Raw genomic sequence first — 16,341 nt, forward strand, 5'->3', positions numbered from 1 at the left:
AAAGATAAGTTACCTGGAGCAATTATCATCGTCAAACAATACAACACATAATGGTTGAAAACATTGCAACCTGTAACATAACTATAGCATTGATGGCTATTACAATGGAGATATCCGTATGGGGTTCATTGAAACAGTACTAATCAAATGATATTATGTTAATTCAAAGTATACGAATTATGAAATGTTTCTTATCATTTTCAATTGAAGTTTCAGTAACAGTGTTAATAACAGTGTTAGTAACTTCCTTAGTTTGTTATATTTTAAACGGCTGAGAATGAATGAATCTCGTTAAAGACAGATTTCCTTGTTGGTGTTCTATTTCATGTTTCTTTATAATCTGCAATTTCAGCAGATGAATGTTTAACAGTAGCTAAGCTTAGTTGTTGCGCTGTGAGTTTCTACTTTGTAAGTGAGAGGCCTTACTCGAGCAATGGAGGAGTTTCACCGGCAGCATGGGTTCGTCACTGGGGATACTTTAGCTGCGTGTCGATAAACCACGTCTCTCTCAAACTAGCAGTGTGTATGTATATCAGAGTGCGTGTGTGTACGTTACGTGTAGAGAGACGAGCAATACAGTTCATTTGCTCTGGCCACTTCGACGACGTACATTGTCATACGTAGTTTTGCCGAGTTCGCGTTCAGTTGCCTATGGGTTACCCAACTTACTTTCACCTCAGGGGGTTTGGCGGTTGTTCTCCAGAGGCGTGCGGAGACTTCGGCCATCTCAAACAGTTTATGTGACGTAACAACATGGCGGACATATCAATGGGCATATAAATATGTGCATGTGACTGTACCATAGAATTCGCGCGCAAACCAACTGTCTTGTGAATTAGACGCAGTTTGGCTGGAGCTCAATATGAAGAAATATATACTATCAACACTAGTGGCTTCTTTTCTGTATCTTTCTTATTTACCAATGCAAAGTGCCAATGATTCCAAAAGCTGTTGTGAAGGACAACGTGAAACGTGAGTATAATTATATTTCAGATTTTCTTCAAGTTTTGTATATAAAAGGATTTAAAAAACTTTGCTGATTGTGCAGCGGTCAATATAGTGCAACGCTTCGACTAAAGGTATCACCAATTGTACCTGATGAAACTGGCAGTATTGAATTACACGGATTACATCTGCTTTTATCAAAGTGTACTCCATCCAATTATACATCCATCCACCAGTTTTGTTACCCAAAAGTGGAGATATTCATTTTCTATTGTATAAATCAATGATGCGAGTATATGTTTTCCGATCTTCGCGTATTATCTATCTCTTACATGTATTTCAAAAGTAAGAGTACAAGTCCAAATTGTACTAAGGACGACGGAAAAGAAGTACCAAGAAGGTAAGACCAGCACGTTTTTACATTATGGTCTTTACAAGTTATCTTTAGATTTCACACTTTCCTTAATCCATCCTGACCTAATATCGTTCAATCTTGCATGAATGTCATATGAACATGCCCCTACAAACACTCTTGTTTAGGTTGCATGACATATACAAAAACATAGAGAATATCTAACCCTAAGGATATCTGAAAGCAACGCTAGACGAGAGCTTAGGCCGTAGCAAACAATTCTGCCAATTCCACATTCGTCGAAATTGTACATGGTATGATTTTACTATTTTCTTTGACACGTAGTTAATAAACAAAATAGTGTTTAATGTTCCACCTTTTATACCCGTAGTATATAATCATATTTAACATTATTATTGATATCTATATGTGTGCACGATACCTACTACCTTTGTGATTAGTGGTATATAATTCAGTTTATTACACTATCTTTCTAACCAACCGTTTAAACGTAGTCGGTTATCTGTAAAACGCCTCATGGCAAAAGCCACATTTCTTTTCTGTAACACAGCATAGCTTTTTATGAGGTGTGCATTCAATTTAAAACATCCTACATAATTACAGCTTTCCAAATCACAGCAGTAAAACAAATTCCAGCCAGCGTGACAATCTTAACCCGATTTACGGACGATTACACGGTGCAAATCGTCTGCTGATGTGGAAAAAAGTAGCGAAATAAATCTCCAGATATGGAACAGTACAACCTTTTGGCAAAATCGCCTGAAATCACGTAAAATGCTTCTTAACGATTTTACGAGGATTTCATAGAATAATCTGCAATGCTCTGAATAAATTCGACGGGTATTAAGAATAATCTCCATTTATCAGCGATTTGCGTGCGTACCACGGTTTTGGAACGGTTTGGAGGCATTTTCGTGTTAGTGTAACATTCCCTTTAGCAGGTTTGCTAAATTGAACTTAAAACGTGGTGTGCCTTGATATCATCTTTCGCACATTTTGAAAAACCCATTTGACTCTGTACTAATGCGAAGACGTCAATAAAGGTGATATATTTGCCGTCTTGGAAATTAATTATAAAATAACCTGCGTTAGCACGAAAAATAGAATCCGCACAAAAGAAATAGGACTAACGATGCTTTCAGGCATCTATATTGGATAATTTAAACCACTGAAAACAATCGGACCTTTTGGACCTTTATCACTGCCTTATTTGGACGTTCTTTTATTGAATGAGCATCGCGCTTTCACCACCTGTTAGCAACTCGATAGCAAGCCAGTGTCAACTTAATATAGATCTAGGATATTATGCTTAGAACTAGTCAAACGATGAATCTCTGGCATAGTTTCTGGTTTAGTTTTGTATGCCAATGATATCTCTTTCATCCACAGCACACCTGGAGAATACCCCCAAACTCTTAAACAACGAGTTATACATATTATATTACTTGAAAATTGTCATGCAGTTTTTTATAATTATGTTTCCTAGATTGGAAATTTTATAGTGTTGAGAATTCAATATACTATTCAAACTGTAAATTGTGACCTGCATATATTATATGAAATTGGAGGACAATTTTCGCCAAACATATAAGAAATATCCCTTTTATTTTCATAAACATAGATTTTTATTATTCAGGTCTTGATTTTCCGATCAAAGCTTGGGGTGACTCAAATGAACCATATTGTTTAATCAGGAGGGTACCCGGTTATAAGAACTATTTAATTGTCCAACTTGAATCGAAACACTCTTTAAATACTAATACAAACTAACCGTGTTAGCTGCTAGAACAATATGTTATTGAGGTTTCAATCCTACTTGGTTATTTGTTTACGATGACGAATAATAATAAGACCTGTTCATGAGGCAATTTCAGGGAGTGTGCGTTTATTTCATTATACCGTATCTAGCAATAAGTGCAATAATTTACTCCTGTTCCAATCCAGAAAACGATTCATACGTCAAACAATACAAAGATTTGCTTACGGATGCTTATTTTTTTTAACTTGTTTAAACGTGTTAAATATAATAATTAGCTAATCATGTTAGCCATGGGAATGACTAACGGTTTCAACATGTATTTCAATCATGGCATATGCGGCTAAGAAAGACATGTCAAGGCTTTTTGTTTTTCCAGCCGGGGAATGTTGAGAAGCATGTTTAACAGACTCCACATACACCCAAGGCTTCCTTGTATTATTATGTTCTAAGACGTGTTATCTGTAAGGTTTTATATTGACGTGATAGTACAATGACTTTATGAGAATCACTATCATAAAGTAACCCGGCAGACCCTACCTTCAAGGACGCCTAGCTACTTATATATTTTTAACTTCCAATTAATCTATCGCGTGACAATGTAAAGAATGCTGGTAGTGCAATTAAAAAAGGAACAATACAGTCAATGTCTTAACACTGCTTCTTGCAGGAACTATTAGCAAACACAATAAATTATAAACATAAAAATCCGCATACCTAGCAGCTAAATGAGCAAATTATTCACCTTGTTATTTTGTACTCCCACTAATATCATACATATACTAATACATACAGTAGACAAACAGATCAACATTTATAATGCACGCACGAACACACCCCCACCAACGCACCCCAGTACACATAAAAACAAACTCCGTATCATATATCACATACCACATAAGCAAACATGCACAGACATAAACACAAACTACATGTATTTTGAAAGTCTTCAAATAATTCTGAAAAAAAAATTATATGGTATTCCTGTGTAAGGTAAAACAACTTTCACATTGAAGTTGACGTTGGCTAGAGTAGCCATAACTACATTTCATGTAAAATACACTGATACGACACACAGATGCACTACCAACATCCCCCACACACCCCAGCCCACATACACAAACACGTACGCATCCACCAACATCTTTACACTAACACACCTCAAACATGGCACGTAGTAAGATTTTACTTTCAAAATTTTTACATTGGAATTAATTTCCCTTTACATCGCGTAATGAAAATTTATTCCATGCAATAGCAGGTGGTTTTGACACAATTAATTGATCTTTCTTTACAATAAAGAAATGTAAAGAACCAGTCTCTCAACAAATCCTTAATTTCTCCGACTGTTGACATGATTCTTAGTTACTCTAATGTCAAAGGCGTTCCACCCAACTTTGATATTTGACATTAGTAATACATACATACTTTTCAGCAAGAACTAATTTCTTTGTAACTCGATATGGCAAAAATGGGGTTCAACAGATTCCTTACATGTTATTTCCGTAAAGGGAAAATACATGGTTTGAGGGGAAATTGGGATAATTAAACTTTCTTGTATTAGAAAGCTGTTTCTATAGACATAGATAAATAGAAAAATGTTTTATTAAACAAAACAAGGTTTTGTCAAAGTCGAAGCAAATTTAAACATATCTTACTAGTACGCATATCTACGTCAGTCAAATGGACGATAATGAAAAAGAAACTCGAGATATCTGAAAGGCCGCTTCTGCAGTGCAATAATTTGGCCACAAGGCAAGGTATTCTCTGTGCTTTTCTACATCAGTAAAAAAGATGGGCTTGCCTCAGAAAAATGATATTGTAAACGTATATTTTGCCGTTTTAAACGTTACCCAAATATGATATCGGGTATTATGTTTCCTTTATGTATGTTATGTAAAATAAGCTACGTTCATTTTTATATTCGTCAAAATACACTGATGGCATTCGCGATTCATGACAAAATACGTAACGTCATTTAGAACCACAAAAGAAGTAATTCTCGATTGTGTGATGAAATGCGTAACAGAACATGATCTACAGTAATTTTATTTCATATGGTACAGTTCATGCTTTCTTAACGAACCTGAATCGGTTGGTAGTGATAATAAATCACCTTAAATTCCGTGTTAATGTGGCTTACTAAGCTAGGTGACGCCCTTTATGAGCGTCTTTTGTCGCTGGCGATAGCAAAGACGCTCAATATTTGCACCTCAAGGTACATCTCTCCTCTGGTGTTAAAGGAGGCCCCCACGGGGACCGTGACAACAGGCATCAAACAACTGTGAGCAAACATCCATTCATAAGAAATTTACCATTATTTTGCAGCAGACGACGTGTCTAACGCGCGCTCTTAACCGTGTTCCGTCTTATATTCCAAAAATATTTGATAATCTAGCATCCCTTATGCAATTTAAAGATTTCGTTATTTGTAACGTTGTCAGAAAATGCAATAGATATAATTTTTAACCAAACGGAACGTAATAAGTAATAGCTTTCGATAAATCATTCTAAAAATCATAATGTATTGCTTGCAGTACCTTTGAATCTATGGTAATGGCCACATTAACCCGTATCTCTTTCCGGTCCTGTTAAATTATTTAAATGTGTACAGTACGCGATTACTCTTTCACAACTAATACTTCAAAATATATCTTTCTAATTACGGTTATCTCAGTCTTTGATAGATTTTCACTGCAAGTGGTATTTTGATACACGTACGCATCCACTAAAATTTTTACACTAACACACCTCACACATGGCACGTAGCAAGATTTTACTTTCAAACATTTTACATTGAAATTTATTTCCCTTTACATCGCGTAATGAAAATTTATTCCATGCAATAGCAGGTGGTTTTGACACAATTAATTGATCTTTCTTTACAATAAAGAAATGTAAAAACCAGTCTCTCAACAAATCTTTAATTTCTCCGACTGTTGACATGATTCTTAGTTACTCTAATGTCAAAGGCGTTCCACCCAACTTTGATATTTGACATTAGTAGTACATACATACTTTTCAGCAAGAACTAATTTCTTTGTAACTCGATATGGCAAAAATGGGGTTCAACAGATTCCTTACATGTCATTTCCGTAAAGCGAAAATACATGGTTTGTGGGGAAATTGGGATAATTAAACTTTCTTGTATTAGAAAGCTGTTTCTATAGACATAGATAAATAGAAAAATGTTTTATTAAACCAAACAAGGTTTTGTCAAAGTCGATGCAAATTTAAACATATCTTACTACGCATATCTACGTCAGTCAAATGGACGATAATGAAAAAAGAAACTCGAGATATCTGAAAGGCCGCTTCTGCAGTGCAATGATTTGGCCACAAGGCAAGGTATTTTCTGTGCTTTTCTACATCAGTAAAAAGATGGGCTTGCCTCAGAAAAATGATATTGTAAACGTATATTTTGCCGTTTTAAACGTTACCCAAATATGATATCGGGTATTATGTTTCCTTTATGTATGTTATTTAAAATAAGCTACGTTCATTTTTATATTCGTCAAAATACACTGATGGCATTCATGACAAAATTCGTAACGTCATTTGCAAACACAAAAGAAGTAATTCTCGATTGTGTGATGAAATGCGTAACAGAACATGATCTACAGTAATTTTATTTCATATGGTACAGTTCATGCATTCTTAACGAACCTGAATCGGTTGGTAGTGATTATAAATCACCTAAAATTTCGTTTTAATGTGGCTTACTAAGCTAGGTGACGCCCTTTATGAGCGTCTTTTGTCGCTGGCGATAGCAAAGACGCTCAATATTTGCACCTTAAGGTACATCTCTCCTCTGGTGTTAAAGGAGGCCCCCACGGGGACCGTGACAACAGGCATCAAACAACTGTGAGCAAACATCCATTCATAGGAAATTTACCATTATTTTGCAGCAGACGACGTGCCTAACGCGCGCTCTTAACCTTGTTCCGTCTTATATTCCAAAAATATTTGATAAGCTAGCATCCCTTATGTAATTTGAAGATTTTGTTATTTGTAGCGTTGTCAGAAAATGCAATAGATATAATTTTTAACCAATACAAACGGAACGTAATAAGTAATAGCGTTCGATAAATCATTCTAAAAATCATTATGTATTGCTTGCAGTACCTGTGAATCTCTGGTAATGACCACATTAACCCGTATCTCTTTCCGGTTCTATTAAATTATTTAAATGTGTACAGTACGCGATTACTCTTTCACAGCTAATACTTCAAAATATATCTTTCTAATTACGGTTATCTCAGTCTTTGATAGATGATTTTTCACGGCAAGTGGCATTTGATACTTTTTTATTTGTCTGTCTCTCAGCATTAGTGCTTTTTAAAGCACGTACCATTTGCTTTGCGGGAGTCAAATCAATACCGTTAGACAGCCCATTCTTTCCGTTGTCAAACAAAATGATATACAGAACAAATAAGGTGTTGCAAGATGTAATTCATTACCTCAGAGACATGCTCCTAGAAAAGAAAGGCGAATAAAAGAAAAACCTTCTCTTCCCTATTGATAAAGTTTTGTCCATCCTGATGTGAGAACCATTTTATTGCAAGTAGAATTGCAAGGTAATCGTAAGGTGTAGCTTTCGCTTTTATGTTTGGTAAAGAGATTAATTTATTTAACATTCTGTATGTGTCTGCACATGGCCTGACTAAGTACACATTAATAACTCATGAAACCGTTATAATCCATGCAAACACAATAGGTTCGAATTGACATCCAATCTTGTATTTGGATGTAAACAACATTTAGTTAGATTTAGATACGTCCCTCAAGAAGGCCGCGACATACACTGGGTATACATTACCAATTCTATCTGCATCCAGTGTCCATTTTAAATCTAAAATCATTATATGTATTACTTGCAGTACCTTTGAATAATGACCACATTAACCCGTATCTCTTTCCGGCCCAAATAAATTATTTAAATGTGTATAGTACGCGATTACTCTTTCACAGCTAATATTCAAAATATATCTTTCTAATTACGGTTATCTCATTCTTTGATAGATTTTCACTGCAAGTGGCATTTGATACTTTTTTTATTTGTCTGTCGCTCAGCCTACTTAATATTTTCAAACTATTTCAGGTAGTTCCGACATCTCTCTTACGTGCGATTAACTTTGTTCCGTCTTATATTCCAAAAATATTTGATAAGCGAGCATCTCTTATGTAATTTGAAGATTTCGTTATTTGTAGCGTTGTCAGAAAATGCAATAGATCTAATTTTTAATCAAACGGAACGTAATAAGTAATAGCTTTCGATAAATCATTCTAAAAATCATTATGTATTGCTTGCAGTACTTTTGAATCTATAGTAATGACCACATTAACCCGTATCTCTTTCCGGCCCTATTAAATTATTTAAATATGTACAGTACGCGATTACTCTTTCACAGCTAATACTTCAAAATATATCTTTCTAATTATGGTTATCTCAGTCTTTGATACATTTTCACTGCAAGTGGTATTTGATGTTTTTTTATTTGTATGTCTCTCAGCCTTAGAGCATTTTAAAGCACGTACCATTTGCTTTGCGGGAGTCAAATCAATACCGTTAGACAGCCCATTCATTCCGTTGTCAAACTATATGATATACAGAACAAATAAGGTGTTGCAAGATGTAATTCATTACCTCAGAGACATGCTCCTAGAAAAGAAAGACGAATAAAAGAAAAACCTTCTCTTCCCTATGGATAAAGTTTTGTCCATCCTGATGTGAGAACTATTTTATTGCAAGTAGAATTGCAAGGTAAATCGTAAGGTGTAGCTTTCGCTTTTATGTTTGGTAAAGAGATTAGTTGATTTAACATTCTGTATGTGTCTGCACATGGCCTGACTAAGTACACATTAATAACTCTTGAAACCGTTATAATCCATGCAAACACAACAGGTTCGAATTGACATCTAATCTTGTAATTGGATGTAAACAACATTTAGTTAGATTTAGATACGTCCCTCAAGAAGGCCACAACATACAGATTACCCATTCTATCTGCAACCAGTGTCCATTGTGGTTCATCCATAACGTATGGTATACTTATTATTTTCAAACTATTTCAGGTAGTTACGACATCTCTCTTCTTGCAATTGTATTTTTGATACTCTTTATACTCTTTTGCTAAGGAAAAACCTATAATGTGTCAGGATATAAGTTCATATCCTGCCAATTGTACGTCCAGAATGAAGTGTAATTTTTGACCTCTTTTTCTAGAGTCCATTATAGTTTACTGGCAAGGTATACATCAATCTTAATCTTATGTTTTAATTGTCCCAATTTACATATTGCGTGTGTGTTACTAATCTATTTCATTATGAGTGACCAACCTTTTTCTTTAAAACAAGCAAAACAGAACGTGGGGTTAAAAGCTGACTCTGTCGGTGTGATTCTGTCTAGGAACAGTTAATGCTAGTGTCATCAACCTTTCAAACGCATATTCTGTTGCTGATCTCATCCTACAGCCATACATACTTCAATTATATAGTCAATCAAAACAAATCGCATATACTTGCGTAAATATATGACGTACCAATAAAAATGAAACATTTGTCGAAATTTTAAAGCAATATTTGCTACCAGACATTATTGCCCAGTTAATTACTGGCGATAATATAGTAAATATTCCATCAGGTTTGGGGTTAGGATTTTTTAGGTTTTTCAAATGGCTGAGAAAAGCTAAGTATTCGACCGCTTCTTTAGCTGTACCTGAAAATACTTGATTTGGCATACGACTCGTTCTGCTTGATCGGTTGCCTCACATCATATTTTGATATATTGTAAGGTGTGATTTGTGACAGTGTGTATTCCATCTGCATCTTGGATCCAATTTACATCTTCCTTGCGTTCCTATAATTTGTTGAATTACGAAATTGTCCATATTCAAAGGAGGAAGGTCATAGCCACCATTCAGAGTCTGACTATCATGGTCAGTTCTATTTTACATAAAGCCCATTCTCTTTGTTCATTTCATTCTATAGTTTACCCAGCAAACACAAAACGTTTTTAAGATTTTTTAAACGGGTTATATTTTGGGTTTTGGTTTTGGTAAAAATATTTTAATAACATTAAATTTCGGGTTTTATGAATGTCAGGAAAACGTTTTAAAACGTTTTGTATAAAAACACACTACAACAACATTTTTAAAATGTTGGCAAAATATTGTTATAAAATATATTTTGCAAACATGTTTTGCGAAATATTCTGTCAACGCTTAAATGATATTATGTTACAGTATTTTGCAGTAAGTTTTCAAAAATGTATTTGAATGTTGTGAAAACGTTTTATACCCTTTTTATAACCATTATATAACCCGACATTTAAACGTTTTCTGGTAACCTTTTCTAACTTTTTGCAAATAATTTAAAAAACGTTTTGTGCTTGCTGGGTAACAATATTCTGAAAATTCAATCAAAGTTAAGTTTTGAAATCTGAAATACGACTATTTACGTTACTGAAATCAATGATATATAAAATAATTTGACCACTGCAATTGTCCAAACTCACATAGGGTATGTCATATTTTCCTTTGGGTAATTGTAAGGCTCGTTCTAATAAATACTCTATCCGCGAGAATGGTTCATAAGTGGGTGATGCAATGACGATGTGTCAAAACACAGTTTTTGTTCATTTATTTTGCTGCATCAAAAGGAATCGCCAGACTTTTAAAGCTTCAAATAAAAACGTAAAAGGTTTCTGTCCATCAAATTGTCCTGGTTTTGTGTGATGTACTAAGGTGGTAAATTGTCAGGATAATTGTATTCACGAACCCGCTATTCATGTTCACAACATAGACGTAGTTAATAGAAATAATAGTACAGACGCTGTGAAACATTTTGCCGTAATGGTATGCACGATTCCTTAGTTTATGTTCGCCATACTTTGATTGAATTAATAGTAGTAGAAATTATATACAGATTGATTTGATTTGCGGTTGAAGATTGAAAAAAGCAATACCTCATGAATGTTGGTATGCTGGAAAGTGATTACAAATCAAAATATGCAATAATTGCATATAAATATGCTATTAGCTGTAGCGTATTCATGCGACTGGTTTTCTTAGAATAGGTAAACTAGTAAAAGAATAATGAAAACATAATGTAAACGATAACTCATTTATTGTAGCTCTTTGTGAAATTTCTTTTCACTGTTACGAAAGCCAATTACACATTTGTTTAAAACCATCAGAATTATATCGCCTCATATGCGGTATTAAAAAGTACGCGACTGCATTATTGAATTTGTTTACATATGTTTTTAGATTATTTAAACGGAGTTAACGGCAAAAATTGGTAATAATACTATTGTTCCGAAATAAGAAAGATAACTGTTAAAACAGTGTAATATTTGAAAGTAGTTTAAAATATACTTCAACGTTACTTTTTTTTATTTTCGCTTACCGGGAGCGCTTTCGAGGAACTTCCTCCTCAGTAGCCGTTGTTGTTGGCTCTGTGTGTAATATTTGTCTTTTGATAAATGAAAGTAAAGGAAGAATACATAATGAGTTGGCTTTCAAATTGTCAAGAGCGTTGTCTGGTCATTAGATGTATTAGTCGTCAACAAAGAAACCGACAGGTGCAAATTTAGATCATAAGAATAAGTTATGTGTGGTGTAAGAGAATAGCTTGATCAAAATACACATAATATGCCACGTTCAATTAAAACACATCAAATCAAAGAGGAAACTATTCGCTCAGAAGCTCAGAATGTTAACGTAGTAAACAGTTCAGAATCGTACAGTAGTAGAAATGGTATTACAATCGAAATCACAACAACGTATAAGAATTTATTGTCCTATGCATCTTAAAAGAAAATACACAATACAATTACTCCTTCGTTACGTCATGCTGATGATGGTTTAACACAGGCAAAATCTTTGAAATAAAGGCATTTGAATGACACGATGACATTTGGATACGTACTTAATGGCCTTGGAGCCTATCAAAATAATGATAGTAAAATATAAGCCGGTGATTTACAAAATTCGCTTCACCGATTTATTCTGTCGACAGTTAGATACAATAAAAACATTCAGCTTCAATAACGTTCGCAAATGTCCCCAGCACTTGCAGGTCTTACATTCTTATTTGTTTCGGATTTATAGTGCTCAAGGACAATCACGGGTCCACTGGGACTTGAGCCGGCAATTGTCACCCCGTTTGTGATCAGTATAATACAAGTGTGCGTATCGGTGTGTTTGAACCATAATGACTGATAATGAAAGTTTGTTTGTAATTAACACATTACATATTTGATGCATCTTTACAATATGTGCTTGGTTCACATTTAACCTACTTCTAGAGTAACTACATTATTATTAACTGAAACTACGTCATTGTCCATGCGCACATCGTTATTGCGCATTCACAATGTAAAACCGTAGTTTTTTGTTTCTCTGCAAAGGAATGTGAGAATTAAGTAAATTCTTATGATCTTCTCACCATCACGAGCTACAAGCATAAATCTAATACAAATTATTGACTGCTACAAAAACGCTCTGCAACAACCAAGTTTCAAATCAGATAATCTTAAAATTAGCATATGCAAATAAACATGTAATTGTAAGCATCCTATGTGAGACTATTCTCCACCAACACGGGATGCTGTAGTTCAGAGGACAAGATGACCATCATCTCATGTTCATTACCATATGTAAAAATATGATAATGATACTTGTATTGGAAATGTCGTTAGTACTAGGTAAAATGTTATTGCAATTTTATCGCGTATGCATGGAGCTCGCTATCACCTGCGATTTTGCATTGATTATTATCTTAATGTTCCGAGCGATATTTTCATCCCATTAATGATGTTATTTTTCTATTATTGTAGCGGTAATGGCAATGACCTTGACGATGGTTAAGTCATTAATTAGACAATTGAGGAACGGATAATCAATTCAAATGAATTATCTAATCGATTTACCGGAATTAAAAATACATCAATATACTTTAATTTAGTTTTAGGTTTCTAGGTTGAAAAGAAAATGATACGATACGTAAGCCTTTCCAATATTATAACCTATTTCTTGAAATACTATGTTAATATTAAACGGCTACAATTTCTTATATAAATAACAAAAACACTGTTTCAAGATAATCCTCTTTGCGAAAACCTTAGGCGAATTATATAGCTTTGAAATACACGACTATACACGACGTCCATTCCATGATTATAATTATGTTAGCAACAATATCTGGATTAAGACTACACTCACTCTGCAGGCGCAGATTTTTACGGCCCATCTAATTCATCCCTTCAATAAGCAAATTAATATTCTATTACATTGTACAACATTGTCTTGGGTACGAGTTATCGACTAAGGCACTATTACTGTTTGATAGCTCAATTACCAAGCTTGTACTAACAAACGTAGTGATAAATTATTTGCTATCAAGTTCCTTTGTTATTCACCACACCTACGTTCACTTGATGGAAAATGTTTCAAAATTACATTAATGTCTTATCGTGTCCAAACACGCTGGAGCTGGACACAATTTTTAGTCGTATCAATGTTCTCTGCAAGGTCCTCAGCTTTGCATTAAATTTATCTTGCTTCAACAGAGGACATGGGTGCTTCATGGTTTATTGTTCAGTGCTACAAACGCAAGTAACATTTCGATGTTTAGATATCCCCGCTTCTAGAGATTCACTTTACATAATTATACCAGAACCAGCTCTCAGCTGAGGCATTTGAGGTTATTCTTTGGCACTTTATATTGGGATCTTGAAGTTAACATTGGAAAATGTTTTATTAACATCATCATCATCAATAGCAAACAACTGCTGATGAAGATGTTGTGCGTAATTCGCGCCTAACCCCGTTCTACCGTTTTATATTCCAATAATATTATGAGAAAGAATCTAATATCTCTTATGTCATTTTCAAGTTATCGTTCTCTGCAATGTTGCTATAAAATGCAATAGATCTAATTCTTAAACAAGCAGAGCGTAATAAGTAATAACTTTTGATAAATTATTCTAAAATTTATTATGGAGTGCGTACAGTAACTTTGAATCTATGATAATGACCACGTTAACCTGAATCTCTTTCCGGTCCTATTGAATTATTAAACGCTTGAAATAGTAATGCGGTGACATAAGGACAATGAATAAGCGTTATTGCTATTCTCCAAAACCTAGGTTTTTACAGAGCATGATTACTTCTTCACAGCTAATATTTCAAAATATATCTTTCTAATTACAGTTATCACAGTCGTTAATACATTTTCACTCCAAGGGGTGTTTGATATCTTCTTTGTTTGTCTGTCTCTCAACCGTCGAGCTTTTTAAGGCACGTACAATTTGCTTTGATGGAGTCTAATCAATGCCGTTAGTCAGTCTATTCTTTCCGTTGTCAAACAAAATGATGTACTGAACAAATAAGGTGTTGCGAGATTTATTACCTCAGAGAGAAGCTCCTAGAATAGAGAAACTGAAAGTAAAAGAAAATCTTCTCTTCTTTCTAAATAAGGTTTTGTCCATCCTTATGTAAGAACATCGTTGCAAATAGGATTGCAAAAGGACTGGATGTAAACACTAAATCGTCTTCATAAAGATGTAACCTACACTTGTATGTTTGGTAACGATATTGGCAAATTTAGCAGTCTGTATGCGTCTACACGTGGCCAGACATGGTACACAATAATGAATGTTGCAACCATTGTAACACCTACAAACACATTAACAGGTTTGAATTGACACCCTATCGTGTAATTGCATGTAAACAACATTTAGCTAAATTGAGATACCGTCCCTTAAGAAGACATGCATTCGATATACATTACTCATTCTCCACTCATTCAGTGAGCTGCAGATAAATAAATCTAAAAGCGGTTTTTACTTATTATTATCACCTTAGCCGCACGTCAGACAGTTTCGACATCTGTCATCCTAAAATAATATTTTTCGACGATTAATATTCTTTTCTAAAGAAACTTTCTATAATTAACCAGGATATTTAAGTGTATAACCTGCCGGGCGTACGTCAAGTATGAGGTGTGAAATTTGACTCAATAGTTATCTTATATTTTGTCCCAATTTACATATCGCGTGTGAGTGTCATTTCCTAATCTGTTGCATTACTAGTGACCAACTTTGCTAAACTTTTTAAACAAGCAAAACAGTATGTGAAGTCAAAACTTATTCTGTCATTCCTTATTTTATATGACGAAAAATTTGAGACCATTTTTACTGAAATCGGAGCACTTTTAGTTTCTAAATCCTGTGTGGCCAAAACAAATGACCACCCAAGCGTTGATCTTATTGCGTATAATTCAAGAACGGTATGGCAGAAAGTTCAAACTATACTTGTTATGAATCATTGCTTTTTGACAAAATCGGAGCAATTTTAAATTTTGAACCCTGTTTTATGACATTTGACCTCCGTTGATCTTTTGGAAACATTTTGTAATAACTTTTTCTGATAGAAAGGTCGATTAGCAGTGGATCTCTGATGGTGCAAGATACCCCCTTCTTCCAACTAAACTAGTGTTGCACTAAGATTATTTATAACCTTAGAGAGATACTCCTATAATAGAGACTGAAAAGAAAGATGAATAAAAGAACAATTTTCTCTTCCCTCTGGATAAAGTTTTGTCCATCCTGATGTGAGGGCAAGTGAGGTTGCAAGTAAGATGTACACATTAGTTGCGACCATTATAAAACTTACACATTAACGGGTTAGAATTGACATCCAATCTTGAAATTGCATGTAAACAACATTTTTATATAGCTAAATAGAAATACCATTAAGAAGACCACAACATACATTGGATATACATTACCCATTCTGTCCACATTGAGTGTGTTGCCTTTAAATGAATCAATAACGTATGCTATATTTATTATTATCACCCTAGTCGCATGGCAGACAGTTCCGACATCTATCTTCCTGAAAACTTATTTCTGACGATAATACTCTTTTGTAAAGGAACAACCTATAATGGGCCAGGATATAAGTGTATAACCCTGCCAGGCGTACGTCCAGCATGAAGTGTGATTTTTGACCTCCTTTTCTAGAGTCCATTATAGATTGCATTGCAACGGGCAAGGTATACATCAATCTTAATCTTATATTTAGTCCAAATTTACATATTGCGTGTGTGAGCTACTAATATGCTACATTACCAGTGACCAACTCTTTTTTTCAAAACAAGCAAAAACGTATGTGAGGTCAAAAGGTGACTCTGTCTGGGTACAGTTAATTCTAGTGTCATCAACCGTACAGGTATGACATTCACTCGCATATTCTGTTTC

At 34.5% G+C, this 16,341-nt stretch overlaps 1 protein-coding gene across 3 annotated transcripts in view; it reads left to right on the top strand.

The window, feature by feature from the left end:
• The first annotated feature begins 312 nt into the window (after nt 1-312).
• The window catches only part of LOC140160964 (glycine receptor subunit alpha-4-like), a 243,472-nt gene continuing 227,443 nt past the window's right edge, over nt 313-16,341 (top strand). The window contains exons 1-2 of one of the 3 annotated variants that reach the window (XM_072184317.1): nt 313-972; nt 1,292-1,345. In XM_072184317.1, the coding sequence (XP_072040418.1) occupies nt 863-972; nt 1,292-1,345 (164 nt within the window). In that variant the 5' untranslated portion in view covers nt 313-862. The remainder of the gene's footprint in view (nt 973-1,291; nt 1,346-16,341) is intronic. The other 2 variants (XM_072184313.1, XM_072184314.1) reach the window with 2 other exon arrangements.

This window comes from Amphiura filiformis, chromosome 9 (assembly GCF_039555335.1).
Source record: "Amphiura filiformis chromosome 9, Afil_fr2py, whole genome shotgun sequence".
Lineage (NCBI taxonomy): Eukaryota > Metazoa > Echinodermata > Ophiuroidea > Amphilepidida > Amphiuridae > Amphiura > Amphiura filiformis.